The following is a 16940-nucleotide window of genomic DNA, read 5'->3' on the forward strand; positions in this document are numbered from 1 at the left end:
GCTGCTGGTGGCCTCTCAAGCTGACCCACTTCACAGGGTTGTTGTGATGGTAGCTACGAAAGCGGAGAGCACCATGGGCCACCACGAGTCTCTTGGAGAAAAGGCGGGGTATTAAAAACGCAAAGAGGCAGCTGGGCTTGTGCTCCAGGTGGAAAGCCCTTCGAAGTCTCGGTTCGCAAGAGAGCATCTCAAGTCCCATCAGTTCAGGGCAAGAGGGAGATGGCAGGCAGCCTCGCTCACTTCCAGTGTAAAATTGGGAATAAACAACTCGCTGACTTTTAGAAGACAATTGAAGGCAGCCCTATTTAGGGAAGTTTTTAGTGTTGGCTGGGGAGACGCAGCCAGATGGGTGGGGGATAAATTATTATTACAGTGGACTCTCAGGTGGCGAACATGATCCGTGAGGGAAGCACTTTCTGCGCACACACGGGTTGCGATTCAACGCTTCTGCGCAAAGCGCGATTTAGGGCTTCTGCAAATGCGCAAGCACCAAAACCCGGAAGTAACCCGTTCCGGTACTTTCGGGTTTGGTGCAGTGCGCAACCCGAAATCACGCAACCTGAAGCATCTGTAACCCGAGGTATGACTGTATTATTATTATTATTATTATTATTATTATTATTAAGCCCTCATCAAGATTCTCCCGAGAATTTGGCACTTTTCAAAGTGAGATCTTATTTATTTATTTCCTGAAAGTTGTCCACCACTGGGCTATTAAAAAAAACGCGCCAATCTCAAAGCGGTTCACAGAGAGAACAGAACGGCAAAAATGTCAGTAAAAGCAACTCCTCAAAACATTCAGAAGATGAAACCAACAACAAACTGAAAGCAGATTGAGACAGGCATTATCGGCTGCACTGGAGTATCAGCAAAGCCCTTTGGTGTTCTGGATTGAACAGCAATTATCCGTTGACCTACAATCCCATGTCATCCGCATATGTCTCACGGTGATGTACGAAATATAATAAAAACAGCATTCAAAAAACCCCTGACAAATGGAAAAACAATAGGAAATGGACCCCTAAGGCCTGCCATCCTATTCACCCAGCTGCAAGAGCTTGTAGGAACAAAAATGAGTTCACCTTTTTCTGGAAGGTACAGGCTTCTGAGATCTTTGGAAATTGCCCGCAAACTGTAGTGACATCCTGGGTACATAAGGCAGAAAGCTGTCAATCAATAACAGAAGGTCGCTTAAGCAATCTCCCTCAAGGCATTTTTAAGGGGTTCATTTCTAGAAATAACACACACTTGTGATCCGCAGTTAGTTTATACTTTTATTTAAAACGAGAAATAAGACAATGTTTGTGGCTGGGGTCCCCACAGTCCAAATACTTGAAAGCAGGGGGGTCACTGAAGTCCAGTGTTATTGTCCATAATATTATTAACGGTAATCATTATCATTAAGCATAAGAAACCCTCTTTACACAATATGTACATTGCAGGTGGTGGGAGCAAACCAAAGGAGACTCTTGAGCTGGCTATTTTATTTATTATTTATATTTGCTATTGTCTGAATTGCCACACTTCATCCGGAGATCGCAGGGTGGCTCACAAGATAAGAATACCAAATGAGAACGCAAAATGCATTAATAAAATGAAAGCTGTTCAACAGTGGAGCAGATTTCCGTGAGAGGCGGTAGAGACTCTCCATCCTTGGAGGTTTCAAAGCAGAGGTTGCATGGCCATCGGTCATGTATGATCTAGTTCGAGATTCCTGCATTACAGGGGATTGGACCATCACACAAATGCATTCAAAAGGCCATAGAATGTTAATCAGCTAAAGGCCTAGTTATGGAGAAATGTTTTTGCCTGGCACCTAAAGATGTATTGAAGGTGCCAGCTGAGCCCCTCCTGGGGAGAAGCATTCCACAAATGGGGAGCCACCACAAAAAAGGCCCGTTCCCGTGTTGCCACCCTCCTGACCTCGTGTGGAGGAGGCACACAAAGAAGGGCCTCATTTTATGATCATGGGGTCCGGGGTTGGTTCATATGGGGCGAGGCAGTTCTTGAGGTATTGTGGCCCTCGGCTGTTTAAGGCTTTCCAGGTCAGAACCAGCACTTTGAATTGGGCCTGGAAACTAAAGGCTGGCCGAATGATTTGCTGCAAGTCGAACTGTACAGTTGGAAGGGAACCCTTGGTTCATCTAGTCCAACCCCCTGCAATGAAGGTAACCACACGCCTTTCTTTTAATAAAGCCCGAAAACTGATGTTTTTGACACCCTTCTTTGGTATCCCTGCACCCCACCACTCCCTTTGGGCCGGTGGGTCAGGACACCAATGCGGATAGGCTAGGATCGTCGTGTGATGGGCTCAAACTGCCTTGCCCTGGTGAGCAACCTGGCCGTTGAATTCTGCACCGGCTGAAGTTTCCGAACCATCTTTTGACCTCCTTCGAGCAGCCAGGGACCACCCCATCTCTCAAGGAGAAATTCATCACCCCCTGGCCCAGGCAGCTGTCTCTGCTCTGCTTGCTTTTTTCAGCCAGGTGGTTTCGACTCTGCCTGTTAAAAATGTCAAAAAGCGCTTCACCTCTCTGCAGCTCCCCCTACTAACAGCACCACATTCCCAGCGTAAGGCTCCCCTTCGACCTTCACGCCGTTGCCCAACGCCCCTTCCTCCCCAGCCGCCTGGGGGCGCGCAACACCGTTTTGCCCGTGATTTAAGTCCTCCTGGGTCACCGGTTTCAACTCTAGATTGAGGGGCTGGCGGTGGATGAGCTGGTGCTTGTACAAACTCGACGTGTAGCTGAACCGCCGCCCGCAGTCCAGACACGAGTAGGGCTTTTCACCCGTGTGGATCCTCTCGTGCCTCACCAAGTCCGCCTTGTCCCGGAAGCCTTTTGCGCAGAGGAAGCACCAGTGGTTTCTTTGCCCCCTGCGGCTCAGCTTTTTTCGGGCAGCTTTGGTCGCAGCCCCAACCCGGCTTGGGGCAGCTCCCCACGGAGAGTCCCCCGCTGGCCAGTATCCGCTGGAGAAGGTGCCAGCGACGCTCTCTTGGGATGCTGCTGACGGGCTGGGCTGCAAGGATCCTGGCTGCAGGCAGGCCTTTTCCTGGCTTGAAGACACTTTTCCGTCACCTGCAAGGGGGAAAGAGAGAATCCAAGCAGATGTCATGTCTCATGCTAGGGAAAGGATTAAAGAAATTAATATACTTCACAAATGCACACACCCAAATGTTGCACCTGCAAGTAAGTGTCTCTGTTACTGTTTTTAAGATTTTCAATTTTATACATTTCAATAATCTTACAATCATTTTAACATTTCAAAACTCATCTTCCTTCCCCCTCTTTCTGCGGTTCCTTAAATTTATTTTTTGTATTTTCTACATATTCCAAATTAACTTAACTTACTCATTTATTCATCTAAATATAAAACTGCAGGTTATTACAATAATCCTGCCAACGTCCTTATCTGTTTACAGTTTATTTGTAAATATTCAATAAACCATTTCCATTCTTTTATTAAAGTTTGTTATCTTGATGTCTTATTCTTCTGGTAAGATTTGCCATTTCTGTAGACAGTGGACCCTTGGGTTACGTTACCTTTGGGTAATGTAAACTTCGGGTTGCGGACGCCAATCCCACGGAGTCAGTTTGGGGCGTTTGTGTGTATTCGTAGACAGGGGGAAATCTTGTTGCACTAGTGAGACTTATTGGTTAGTGCATGGTGCTGATAATGGCAAGGTGGCAAGTTTGATCCCCGTATGGGACGGCTATTCCTTTCAACTCTTCGATTCTATGATTCCAGCTCTTTGGTTTATTTATTTGCATTTATATCTCACCTTTTTCTCCAAAAAAAAAGGGAGGTTAGTCTGAGAGAAGGAGAGCGCGCCTGTGTGTGACTGGCCCAAAGTCACCCATCAAGCTTCATGAGTAAGTGGGGATTTGAATCTTGGTTACTCAGGTCAGGGACGCGGGTGGCGCTGTGGGTAAAACCTCAGCACCTAGGACTTGCCAATCAGAAGGTCGGCGGTTCGAATCCCCGCGACGGGGTGAGCTCCCTTTCGTTCGGTCCCAGCTCCTGCCCACCTAGCAGTTCGAAAGCACCCTTAAGTGCAAGTAGATAAATAGGTACCGCTTTATAGCGGGAAGGTAAACGGCATTTCCGTGTGCTGCTCTGGTGCAGGTTCGCCAGAGCAGCTTCGTCACGCTGGCCACGTGACCTGGAAGTGTCTTCGGACGGCGCCAGCTCCCGGCCTCTAGAGTGAGATGAGCGCACAACCCTAGAGTCTGTCAAGACTGGCCCGTACGGGCAGGGGTACCTTTACCTTTACCTTTTTACTCAGGTCCTACTCTGAAACTCTAACCCACCACAAAACACTGGATCCAGCGCTCTGCTTAATCCACTGTTTTATGTTCAGTTGCTACACTAGCAGTGTATCACACAGCTGTCCCATCAAGATGATGCAGAGGGCCATGAAAACTCTCAAGGGAGAGACCAAATCTCCACCACAGAAGTACTGTTTTGGGGGGACATGGGGGCGGGCAGGTATGGATGGGGTACTGAATGGGGTAACTGTGCTCCTGAAGGACCAGATGCACAGCCTGAGAGTCATTTTGGACTCACAGCTGTCCATGGAGGCACAGGTCAATTCTGTGTCCAGGGCACCTGTCTACCAACTCCATCTGGTACGCAGACCCTACCTGCCCGCCGACTGTCTCGCCAGAGTGGTGCATGCTCTAGTTATCTCCTGCTTGGACTACTGCAATGCATTCTATGTGGGGCTACCTTTGCAGGTGACCCAGAAACTGCAACTAATCCAGAATACAGCAGCTAGAGTGGTGACTGGGAGCTGCTGCCGGGACCATATAACACTGGTCCTGAAAGACCTACATTGGCTCCCAGTACGTTTCCGAGCACAATCCGAAGTGTTGGTGCTGACCTTTAAAGCCCTAAATGGCCTTGGCCCAGTATACCTGAAGGAGCATCTCTACCCCCACTGTTCTGCCCAGACAATGAGGTCCAGCTCTGAGGGCCTTCTAGCAGTTCCCTCACTGCAAGAAGCCAAGTTACAGGGAACCAGGCAGAGGGCCTTCTTGGTAGTGGCGCCTGCCCTGTGGAACGCCCTCCCATCAGATGTCAAGGAAATAACCAACTACCTGACTTTCAGAAGACATCTGAGGCAGCCCTGTATCAAGAAGTTTTTAATGTTTGATATTTTTATTGCTTTATTATTATTAATAATATTCTGTTAGGAGCAGCCCAGAGTGGCTGGGGAAGCCCAGCCAGATGGGTGGGGTATAAATTGTTGTTGTTATTCAGGTTGACACACACACACCCGGTTCAATCTCTGGCATCCCCACTTCAAAAAAAAACCCTAGAAAGCAGGTGCTGTGAATAGTCCTAACAGGGAAGGGGCGGCATCAGTGGCAGCGAGGAGGGAAATACATTGAAAGGGGGGTCTTTGCCCAGATCCGGCTCTGGCTGGAAGCTGTGGTCCCGGAGGGTAAGCCCAGCCCCATACCTGCACCGTGGCTGCCTTCTACGTGCTTCCTCTGGTGTCTGTTGAGGGCTGGTTTCTGAGTGAAGCTTTGTCCGCACTCGAGGCAGCTGTACGGTCTCTCTCCCGTGTGGACTGTCTGGTGACGAAGGACTTGCGAAATGTCCCGGAAACTCTTCCCGCACTCTAGGCACTCGGGGCGTTTGCGGCCCACAAGCGTCTTCGGGGGTCGGACAGTGATGCTGACACCTGTTTGGCCAGAGGCGGGGAGCGGTATGAGATCCCGCACAAGGGAGGAGCGTCACAAGGTTTAAATAAGGTCATTTGCTTACGTGAATTTTAACCGATGCAAAACTTTTCTGATTCCTTAGTGCACCAGTTGGAAACTGTGGTGCCAAGCAGTGTGTGTGTACCATACGTTATTGAAAAATACCACACGTTTTGGAAATTTACTCGTTTGCTGTTCATTTAGACACCTCTTAAGAGATCACAAACAAATATTGCATGATGGTTCCCAAGATCAAGAAGAAGGGTTTTTTTTTGTCTATACGTCTCTACAATTGGATGCCATTTTGAATCAAGGTTGCAGAATGAACCTTTCAAAACTGCACTGGTTTTTAGGTTTCTGAGAATTATTGAGTACGAGCCTGCTCCTAAGTAAGCAATTAAGTAAGTAAATACAGTAGTTTAGATAAACAGACAGGCAGGCAGACAGACAGACAGATAAAAATATTTTTGACAAGCTAGAAAGGGTGTCTCTTATTAACTGGGCAGCAGATTTTGTTTTTCTGTGAAGGTTAAGTTTAATACAATATCTTATGGGGACTGTATCAGGAACATCTGAGAACAGACATTCCTCCTTCTAATACTTCTTCCACTGTCATTTTAGGAGAGGCGCTCTCTCTCTCTCTCTCTCTCTCTCTCTCTCTCTCTCTCTCTCACACACACACACACACACACACACACACACACACACAGAAGGAATTCCTCTTTTTAAGATAATATTAGAAGAGACATTTCCTTATCTCTCACACAGCAAGAGGGAATCACTTTGTCCCTTGCAATTATTCATAGCAGAATGCGGAGATTTGAATGCCCCTGATGATCCTGTGGGAAGTCCCGTGGTTTCATATTATTGTGGAATATTAAGAAGAAGAAGAAGGAGAAGAAGAAGAGGAGTTTGGATTTGATATCCCGCTTTATCACTACACTAAGGAGTCTCAGAGCGGCTAACAATCTCCTTTTCCCTTCCTCCCCCACAACAAACACTATTAAGTATATCAACACACCAAAGTTGGAATCCAAATACAGTGGTATCTTGATTCTTAAATTTAATCCATTCCAGGAGTCCGTTTGACTCCCAAAACGGTTCAAAAACCAAGGTACAGCTTCCGATTGGCTGCAGGAGCTTCCTGCACTCAATCGGAAGCCACATTGGACGTTCGACTTCCGAAAAACTTTTGCAAACCGAAACACTCACTTCTGGGTTTGCGGCGTTCGGGAGCCAATTTGTTCAGGAGCCAAGCCTTTCAGGGACCAAGGTACCACTGTATTACATCTTCTATTGTAAGTTGCATAGTTTCAATAATCTGCATGGAGCTGCAGGGTTTGTGCAGTTATTGAAAAGCTTTATATTTTGTGTGTGTGCAGATTCTATTCCCTCATATTCATCTTTTGTGACACCCGCAAAATTGATTACGGCGTACGTACCTGTGTAATTCTTTTCTTCCAGATGTTTTCTGAGATGTCTGTTGAGTGCCGGCTTCTGGGTGAAGCTCTGCCCACACTCGGAGCAGGAATACGGCTTCTCTCCGGTGTGGACTGTCTGGTGCCGGAGGACATGTGATATATCCCGGAAACTCTTCCCGCATTCCGGGCACTCGGGACGCTTGCGGCCCGTGTGGGTCTTCTGGTGTCTATCCAGCTGCCACTCATCCTGGAAGCTTTCGCCGCATTCGAGGCACCAGTGGCCATGCTCCTCCAAGCGCACTACGGTCTCGTAGACCCCCTCGCTGCAGAGCGTGGCTTCGTCCCACCTCTCCAGCGGCTCCGTCTCATTCTCCTGTTCCAGATCACAGCTGCTTTCGAGGGAACCAGGCCGCCCCAATAACGTCCCGAGCATCACCGGTAGCCTGGGACTTCCTCGCTGGAAAGGGCCCAGCTTGCTCCCATTCAGAGTTGTTTCTCCAGCTGAGACCGCATAGCCATCCAGGTTCACTTTCCCTGGACAGGAAAAGGAAACAGAAGGATCAGGCTGGATTTTACTGCACAGTATTTTAAAATATAGAAAAGAGCTCTGCTGGACACCAATGCTGCTTCCACATGGCCACATTTTGACGGAGCATTTGCATGACATCTTAAACACCCTCTCTCATTTTCGCTTCTAAAGCTCAGAGAAATCTGACTCTCTTTATCTCATTGGATGAGCTGCACAATTTTCACAGGCCTTTTGCTCTGCTCTTCTGGTCAGTTATGCCTCTATTTACTTTGCTCTAGCAGCTAGCATTTTCCTAGATTCCTCTAGCTGTTTCCTTCTCTATGGCTTGTCTCTTCTGCCAAGAAATCATCATCATCATCATTAGAATTTATATACTGCCCAATACCCGGGGGTCTCAGGGCGGCAATAATAATAATAATAATAATAATAATAATAATAATAATAATAATGGTGATGATTTATACCCCACCCTCCCCAGAATAAAATCAAGCTATAAAACCACAAAATGCCTAATAAAAATAAAAACAGATGCCTCCATGGGAAGCCCACAAACAAGACTGGAGAGCAAGCAATCTAAATGGGATCAATGGGATCCATACAATTCATACATACCCAATGAGTTGGGACCCAGACTGCCCTCCAACGGCGACCACTCGGCCTCAGGGGAGACCACAATCACCTCCTCCTCGTGTCTCCCCAGTGCCTAAAAGAGCAGAGAGGATTCCTGTCAAGTCAACGCCTTGGAGTCAGGAGGGCGAACCCTCTTCAGGCTCACCCTGAGGAAGATCAAATCTTAAAACTTTCTCAAAAGACGACCAGGTCAAATCAGCAATGATACACTGGGCAAAACCAGGGAGAAGAATTGATGGAAGAGGATTGGAAAAAGTTCAAGAACTATCTACAAAGATATTGTAAAATGTTTGAGTGTTAAAATGATGTGGGATGTGAAGGTAACATGGCATTGGGGATATGGTTAAAAGAGTTATGAAAAGAAGAATTTTAAAAAGGAGGGGATATGACTAGAATAATATTATGTCAAAGTATATAAGGTGGAGTAAAGGATCAAGATAAGGGAAATTAGAGACATAATAAGTGGAAACATATAATTATAAATGAGGTTCGAAAAAGGGTTAGAATTTGCTGAATTTGACGGAATAAAAAGGAATACAAAAAAGGGAGATGTGAGGAGGTCAGGAAAGAGGGATATGGAATTTTGAAACCTAAAAGTGGAATTTTCCTTTCTTTTTCTTTTTCTTTTTTGTTAAGTGTGTATTTTTTTGTCTGATGTTTTTGTTTTGGTTTTGTTATATGTGGTGTATGTTTTGTAAAACCTTAATAAACATTTTATTAAAAAAAAAAAGATACACTGGGCAAAGGATTTGGGACATAATATCCAGGTGGCAGATTGGGAAAGGTTATGGAAAACGGATCTGAAATCTACAGCATGCTGTACACTGAAAGAAAATTATATGAAAATGATGTACTGGTGGTATTTGACTCCTAGTAAGTTAGCAAAAATGTATAGAACTAGTGCAAATACCTGCTGGGAATGTAAAGAAAAAGAAGGTACCTTTTATCATGTGTGGTGGTCGTGTAAGGTAATAAAAGCTTTCTGGGAGATGATATATAATGAAATGAAAAAAATGTTTAAAATAACTTTTGTTAAAAAACCAGAAGCTTTTCTATTAGGAATTATAGGAATTATATTCCAAAGAAGACATTTTATGTATACAACAACTGCTGCACGGATGTTACTAGCCCAGAGATGGAAAGAAGACAGAGGCCCTACCAGAGAGGAATGGCAAACTAAGCTGATGGACTGGAAAGCTCAGGAAACAAGAGGACAAAAACTTTATAAAAGGAATGGGATTTTTAAAAAACTTATTTAGGAGACCATTGCAAGCAGATGAAAACATGAGCAGGATTTTAATCTCACTTGTAGTGAAACAATTATTGTGGACAATATGGAGTGATACAAAATACAGACTATGGAATAATATGCAGTTGTAAATGTTGACAATAGGACCCACAGAGGGGGGGGGGAGTCTTGAGATTCAGAGTAATCTCTGTACTGTGGTACCTCGGGTTAAGAACTTACCGTATTTTTTGCTCTATAAGACTCACTTTTTCCCTCCTAAAAAGTAAGGGGAAATGTGTGTGCGTCTTATGGAGTGAATGCAGGCTGCGCAGCTATCCCAGAAGCCAGAACAGCAAGAGGGATGGCTGCTTTCACTGCGCAGCGATCCCTCTTGCTGTTCTAGCTTCCGAGATTCAGAATATTTTTTTCTTGTTTTCCTCCTCCAAAAACTAGGTGCGTCTTGTGGTCTGGTGCGTCTTATAGAGCGAAAAATACGGTAATTCGTTCCAGAGGTCCATTCTTAACCTGAAACTGTTCTTAACCTGAAGCACAACTTTAGCTAATGGGGCCGCCTGCTGCCGCTGCACAATTTCTGTTCTCATCCTGAGGTAAAGTTCTTAACCTGAGGTACTATTTCTGGGTTAGCAGAGTCTGTAACCTGAAGCGTATGTAACCTGAAGCGTATGTAATCCAAGGTACCACCGTATATGGATATACATTTGGATTGTTCTAATTTTACATTTCTAAAATCAAATCAAAATGATTTAAAATAAAATCTTAAAACTTTCTCTCCTTTACCTCGGCCTCTGGTTGCTGGCGTCTGAGGAAATCTTCGGCCAGGGCCACCGCCTGGGAAGAGGCCTGAGGGCCACGGGCCCTGACCCAGCTCTGCATCTCCGGAGGCAGGATGCTCAGGAACTGCTCCAAGATCACCAGCTCCAGGATCTGCTCCTTGGTGTGCTTCTCTGGCTTCAGCCACTGCCAGCAGAGCTCCCGGAGCTTCTTGCAAACCTCTCGGGGTCCCTCGGCTTCCTGGTAGCCAAACTGCCCGAAATGTCTGCCCTGCGCGTCGGTGCCAGTGTCATCCTTTCCAACGGCCTCTTTCTCTGACGTCCTGTTTTCTCCAGCAACCGGATTGCTAAAGGCTCCTGGAGCTCCTCTGCCATTGCCCACCAGAAGCTGAGCGACTCCATCTCCGCTGGGCCACTGGCCAGCAACCGTCACGGCCTCACAAGAGCCCCACAGCAACGGTTTCGACGGCTGTTGGCTTCCCCACCCGGAGGGAAGGGGCTGCACGGCCTTTAGGACCTCCTGCCACTGAGTTTCCCAGCGTTGCGCCAAGCCCTCCTCGGACCCCTGGGTCAACTCTTGGGGGGGCACCCAGCCCAGAAGCTCCCCAATGGTCCCAACCTGGATGACGCGAGGGATCACCCGTTCCCCTTCGGATTCCAGAAGCCCCGCTTGGGATCCCTCCCTCAGTTTCGCGCCAGGGATCGCCTCGTGTTCTGGAACGTTCTGCAAAGGGAGACTCATGACTCCGCCGGCCCTCAGCTCGGTAGCCATTTTGTTCGGCGGAGTTGGAACACCGGAGGCAATGTCCACAGAGAGCGTAGAAAGTGTTATTTTAAGCTGGAAAGCCCATCACCGGAAGGATGAGGGTTCTGAAATATTGCCACATTGAGACCTGCAGGCCTAAAACAAACAAACAAACAGAATATTTGTAGCCTTCTCCTTTAAAAAGAGCTAAACAAAGAGTTTACTCCTTCTTATCCAACGTGTGAGAGACTTGTGCCTTTGTGGATGTACCACAGGTGGTGCCAGGGAGGACCTTGCCATCAGCAGCACCTCCTTTAAAATACCGTATTTTTTGCCCCATAGGACACACTTTTCCCCCTCCAAAAATGAAGGGGAAATGTATGTGCATCCTATGGGGCGAATGCAGGTTTTCGCTGAAGCCTGGAGAGCGGGAGGGGTCGGTGCGCAACGACCCCTCTCGCTCTCCAGGCTTCAGGAAGCTCTCCGCAACCCTTGGGAGACCGGGGGGAGTTCCCACCGGTCTCCCCAGGCTTGCGGATAGCAGCCTGTTCTGGGGGCTGGGGTCGGGGGAAGCTCAGGCTTCCCCCGCCCCAGCCCCGCGCCTGGGGGCGGAAATAATTTTTTTTCTTTATTCCCCCCCCCAAAAAAAAAACTAGGTGCGCCCTATGGGGCGAAAAATACGGTAAGCGCATTTCATGTTTTCATCTGCCAGGCTGATTCCTCCAGGACACACCAGCAGGATCTGTCGACAGTGCCGCAAGCAAGTCACTCAAATGGTGACTTTATGCTGGATTCAGCAAAATTTCCAGCCAGCAAGAAAGGAACTTCTTTTCCCTTAAGGAAGAAGGATGGAATGATGATGGAATGTCATGTCAATGCTTGCGATGACATAGAAATGCCAGAAATGGTGAGTACACTAATTAAAAAGCCTGCTTTGATTGGTGTTCTTGATGGTAGGAGAGAGGCACAAATACAAGATGTAAAGTATTGCACTTGGGCAAAAAAATTGAGAGGCACAAATACAAGATGGGTGACACCTGGCTTGAGAGCACTACATGTGAAAAGGATCTAGGAGTCTTGCTTGACCACAAACTAGACATGAGCCAACAGTGTGACGCGGCAGCTAAAAAAGCCAATGCAATTCTGGGCTGCATCAATAGGAGTATAGCATCTAGATCAAGGGAAGTAATAGTGCCACTGTATTCTGCTCTGGTCAGACCTCACCTGGAGTACTGTGTCCAGTTCTGGGCACCACAGTTCAAGAAGGACACTGACAAACTGGAACATGTCCAGAGGAGGGCAACCAAAATGGTCAAAGGCCTGGAAATGATGCCTTATGAGGAACGGCTAAGGGAGCTGGGCATGTTTAGCCTGGAGAAGAGGAGGTTAAGGGGTGATATGATAGCCATGTTCAAATATATAAAAGGATGTCACATAGAGGAGGGAGAAAGGTTGTTTTCTGCTGCTCCAGAGAAGCGGACACGGAGCAATGGATACAAACTACAAGAAAGAAGATTCCACCTAAACATTAGGAAGAACTTCCTGACAGTAAGAGCTGTTCGACAGTGGAATTTGCTGCCAAGGAGTGTGGTGGAGTCTCCTTCTTTGGAGGTCTTTAAGCAGAGGCTTGACAACCATATGTCAGGAGTGCTCTGATGGTGTTTCCTGCTTGGCAGGGGGTTGGACTCGATGGCCCTTGTGGTCTCTTCCAACTCTATGATTCTATGATTCTAAGACAAAAGGTGGAATAAATAAGCCAAACCAAGCTGTTTTGGCTGTTGAGTCGTTCTGAAAGAGAAACCATATTTTGAGCCTTCAGGCTGAGCATCTGCCTTGCACGATCCTGGGCTCAATCTTTGGCATCTCCATGCCGGGCTCGAGATAAGATGGCTTTCCATGTTGATAATAATAATAATAATTGATTTATTTATACCCCACCCATCTGGCTGGATTTCCCCAGCCTCTCTGGGCAGCTCCCAACAGAATAATAATAACAATAATAAAGCGAAAAACATCAAACATTAAAAACTTCCCTAAACAGGGTTGCCTTCAGATGTCGTCTGAAAGTCAGATAATTGTTTATTTCCTTGACATCTGATGGGGGGTGTTCCACAGGGCAGGTGCCACCACTGAGAAAGCCCTCTGCCTTTTTTCTGACCGTGCTCATTCAACTTTTCCCTTTCCTCCAGTCACTTTCTTCATGATCAGAGCTTGTGCAACTAGACTGAACCTTTTCTTTTTCTATATGCACAACTGCAAATATAACTAGCAAGCTTTGAAAAGCCTCAGGCCCTTGGGCAAGGGTACCAGTTAAAAGCACTTTGCTAAACTGGGCCTGCTGTCCGGATCTAGCAGCTGACGCAACATCATGGGAAGAACATTTCAGTTCTGAGCTAAATGGACCAATGGAACAACATAGTCCGTAGATGGACCAATGCTTGTCTGTCATTTTATCCTCTCAACAACCCAGTTAAGTAGTCTTTAGGCTGAGAGAGAACGTGAGGGGCTAAAGGTCACTCAATGAGCTTTACAGCCACGTGGAGACTTGAACTTGTGTCTCCCTCTTCCTAGTCCAGCACTCCAACTCGGCGTGACTGACCTATGCAGCCCTCCAGAGGTCAGGGATGATGCGAGCTGTTAGTGGTTTGAGTATCAGACTCGGACCTGGGCGACCAGAGTTAAAATTACCCCACAGCCATGAAACCCACTAAGTGACCTTGGGCCATTCATTGCTTCTCAGCCTGACCTACCTGGCAGGATTAAATGAGGATTAAATGAGGAAGAAGAGAACCCATGTAGGCCACACCTTTAGCTCCTTGCAGGAAGAGGTGAGATACAAATGCAATAAACAAAGTTCTCTCCTCTAACCATATGGCACAAAAAAAGGAATATATATATATTTATATAAATAAAAGAAATTACACTCCCAGTGTTATTATTAGATAAGTGATTCTCGGTAATACCTCTTCTTCCTTTGAATCCATTCGCTTACACACCTGGTTAATTCCATAATTTTATGCTTGCTCACAATCCTACCTGAAGTAACCTTTGCTGTTTCACACCCCTGACATTCCTTAGGAAACAACCTCAATTTTAACTTTTAAGTAAAAAAACCAAACAAACCCAAAACAGAGTTTTGTGTAAAGTGTTAACCTACCACCCCATTATTATCTCAACTAGGACGTCCGGTTGATTATTGTGTGACTTCCCCTCGTTGTGGACCAAGATAAGCAAAACCCGCAAAATTTCTAGGAGTTGCTGTTAGAAATAAGGGTCACAACGATGAACTTTCGATTTTGTGTGGGTTTTCATTTAAATTGGGCAGCGTTGTCTGCTTAGCTGCCATCATATATGTCTGTTCTTTGTGCACAAATTGCAATGCTTGGTGGCTGATTAAAAATATCGAACTACTGTATCAGGATGTTCTATGGCACAACTTCGATGTGTATTAAGGGGGAGACGTTCTTCTTAAAAGCCTCCCCACTTTTGCAAGAATCCTCTATCGAACCACAGCGTCTTCACTTTTCCTATCTCACCCCCCATCCACCCCAATTGCACGAAAGTTACTTTCCCATCCTAAAACGCCAAAAAGATGCAATGGCAAACCATAGCATTTATGAAGGAGAAATAAAATACTGAAATACTGAGGAACAAGAAGAAGAAGAAGAAGAGGAGGAGGAGGAGGAGGAGGAGGAGGAGGAGGAGGAGGAGACTCTGTAGTTGTAGACAGAGGTGGTGTACAGGGAAACACATGTACAGGAAAACATACGAAAATCCGTTTTATCAGAGATCTAGGTCAAAAGTGAACGGAAGTGGCAGAGGGCAAGGGTTTGCATCTGCTCTGCACCACTTGCACATTTAGAAACTTTCCCCTTTCCCCCTCCACATGCAACTCACAGCACATCCTGCCCCACTGCGCTGGATCTGCTTCAGCCCCACAGAGGCTGTCCTCTTTCTGGTCTGGCTGTATCCTGCAACAGAGGGGCTGGAGAGGGTGGGGAACATCCAGAACAGGAAGTGGGCAGCCCTAATTTATTTCCCCTTCACCCCCAACTCCAGAGTCTCTCTAGGAACCAAGGCACTCACAATGTAACCCTTCATGTGCCTGTAAAAAACACACACACACAAAAAACCCCCAACCAACCAGAGGCATTTAGCCTCACGATCTTATAAAACACACATTTTATCAAGAGAAATATTGGAGGGTATGGAGTACGATATCCCCATTTTCATCAGAGGAATGTTGGAGGGAATGGACTTAGCTGTGCAAATCCCCACAGAGCGGGGAGGGGTCCCGAGGGTCATCTAGTCCAACCCCCTGCAAATGCAGCAATTACATATTGGAAGAAGCTGGGGCTTGAACTCTGGACCTCCTGCATGCAAACCGTGTGCTCTTCCACTGAGCCGCGCGGCACCTCCCCAAGGGCAATGAATGCACTGTGCATATGCTCAGAGGGCCCACCGGACCCTTCATATTCCTGCCTGCCATGACGCAGGCTCTGAAAAGCTGGGCACCTCATCTGTCCCAAGCACAAGTTCTGCCCATGTTGGAAGTTCCCCTACTGCCCCGCTCTGCCCAGGGCAATGCAACCCCACCATCAACTCAGCTAAAGTACTAAAGGGGTTAAAGGGCCTGAGCTAGAGATTCCTAGAGAGGACAGGAAATGGAGAGCGCACGGGGGAACTAAAACACCAACGGAATCTTCCGGTTATGTGCACCTTTCTTTCTCTTCCCTTCTTTCTTTGCAGGAAGCTGGTGGTGGTGGTGTTTAGTCGTTTAGTCGTGTCCGACTCTTCGTGACCCCATGGACCAGAGCACGCCAGGCACCTCTGTCCTCCACTGCCTCCCGCAGTTTGGTCAAACTCATGCTGGTAGCTTCGAGAACACCATCCAACCATCTCGTCCTCTGTCATCGCCTTCTCCTTGTGCCCTCCAACTTTCCCAACATCAGGGTCTTTTCCAGGGAGTCTTCTCTTCTCATGAGGTGGCCAAAGTATTGGAGCCTCAGCTTCAGGATCTGTCCTTCCAGTGAGCACTCAGGGCTCATTTCCTTCAGAATGGATAGGTTGGATCTTCTTGCAGTCCATGGGACTCTCAAGAGTCTTCTCCAGCACCAGAATTCAGAAGCATCAATTCTTTGGCGATCAGCCTTCTTTATGGTCCAGCTCTCACTTCCATACATCACTATGTTGGCTGTTTGCAGTTTAGTAGCGCAGCAGAGAGCTTGCTGGGGAGACCATGCATTAAAAAAAAATAAAGGACTCAAAAATAACTTAAACAAGGTTTTAATAAGAAAAACAAAAACTCCTTTTACACTAAATACATTAACAACCAAACCAGACCCAACCACCAACCCATCCCCCAGGGTAATGGGAGAGCTAGGTGCTGCTCCTTATATACTACACCCAAATGCTGACACACCTTAATCAAATACAACTCAGCAGCACCTGCTACATTTCACAGCTGTAAAGCTGGGTCTCGTTATCTTACTCTGGCCCTTGCTCTGGCCCCTTAAAGACATACACATTGGGTGGAACAATGATGAACCTTTACATTTAAATAAACCATTCAACATTTCCCCTGCGGTTCATCATTGTGGAACAAAAACATAAAGCATATTTTGTACATGTCTTTCAAAACAGAATGTCCACGTTGTGATGCATCTTTTAACGAAAGCTTAACTGTTTCAAATTTTACGCTTGGTGAATAACACAAATCATAATCTTCACCTGTAATTTGTTGAGAACCCTAGCAACTATCTAGCCTTGTACCTTACAACTTCATTTTTGTCATTCATTTTAACTCTATAAACCCATTTTGAATCAATAAGTCTCATATCTGGGGTTTGTGGTACAAGAGACCAAGTGTTATGCTCTTTTAAAGAAGC

General features: G+C 46.5%; 1 protein-coding gene across 3 annotated transcripts; it reads right to left on the reverse strand.

The window, feature by feature from the left end:
• Positions 1-1616: 1616 nt before the first annotated feature.
• On the reverse strand, positions 1617-15088 carry LOC128409221 (zinc finger and SCAN domain-containing protein 2-like). 3 transcript variants are annotated; one of them, XM_053379507.1, is made up of 6 exons: positions 14950-15088; positions 10315-11208; positions 8271-8361; positions 7151-7663; positions 5465-5689; positions 1617-3077 (listed from the first exon to the last, which is right to left on the reverse strand). In XM_053379507.1, exons 2-6 carry the CDS (start codon positions 11077-11079, stop codon positions 2527-2529), a joined length of 2145 nt encoding a protein of 714 aa, XP_053235482.1. In that variant the 5' UTR covers positions 11080-11208; positions 14950-15088; the 3' UTR covers positions 1617-2526. The 3 variants fall into 3 exon arrangements, with proteins under 3 accessions (XP_053235482.1, XP_053235481.1, XP_053235483.1); XM_053379506.1 differs by lacking the exon at positions 14950-15088 and having other exon boundaries at positions 10315-11368; XM_053379508.1 differs by lacking the exons at positions 5465-5689; positions 14950-15088 and having other exon boundaries at positions 10315-11368.
• Between the last annotated feature and the right edge of the window lie 1852 nt (positions 15089-16940).

Source organism: Podarcis raffonei, chromosome 2 (assembly GCF_027172205.1).
Source record: "Podarcis raffonei isolate rPodRaf1 chromosome 2, rPodRaf1.pri, whole genome shotgun sequence".
Classification (NCBI taxonomy): domain Eukaryota; kingdom Metazoa; phylum Chordata; class Lepidosauria; order Squamata; family Lacertidae; genus Podarcis; species Podarcis raffonei.

Bases quoted from the DNA above. Each gene is read 5' to 3' on its own strand.
- LOC128409221 (XM_053379507.1), bottom strand. From the start codon at position 11,079: ATGGCTACCGAGCTGAGGGCCGGCGGAGTCATGAGTCTCCCTTTGCAG. The intron at 7,664-8,270 runs GTATGTATGAAT...TTTCCTGTCCAG, and splicing joins TCTGGGTCCCAACTCATTGG to GGAAAGTGAACCTGGATGGC. The intron at 3,078-5,464 runs GTATGGGGCTGG...TCCCCCTTGCAG, and splicing joins AGAAGGCAGCCACGGTGCAG to GTGACGGAAAAGTGTCTTCA.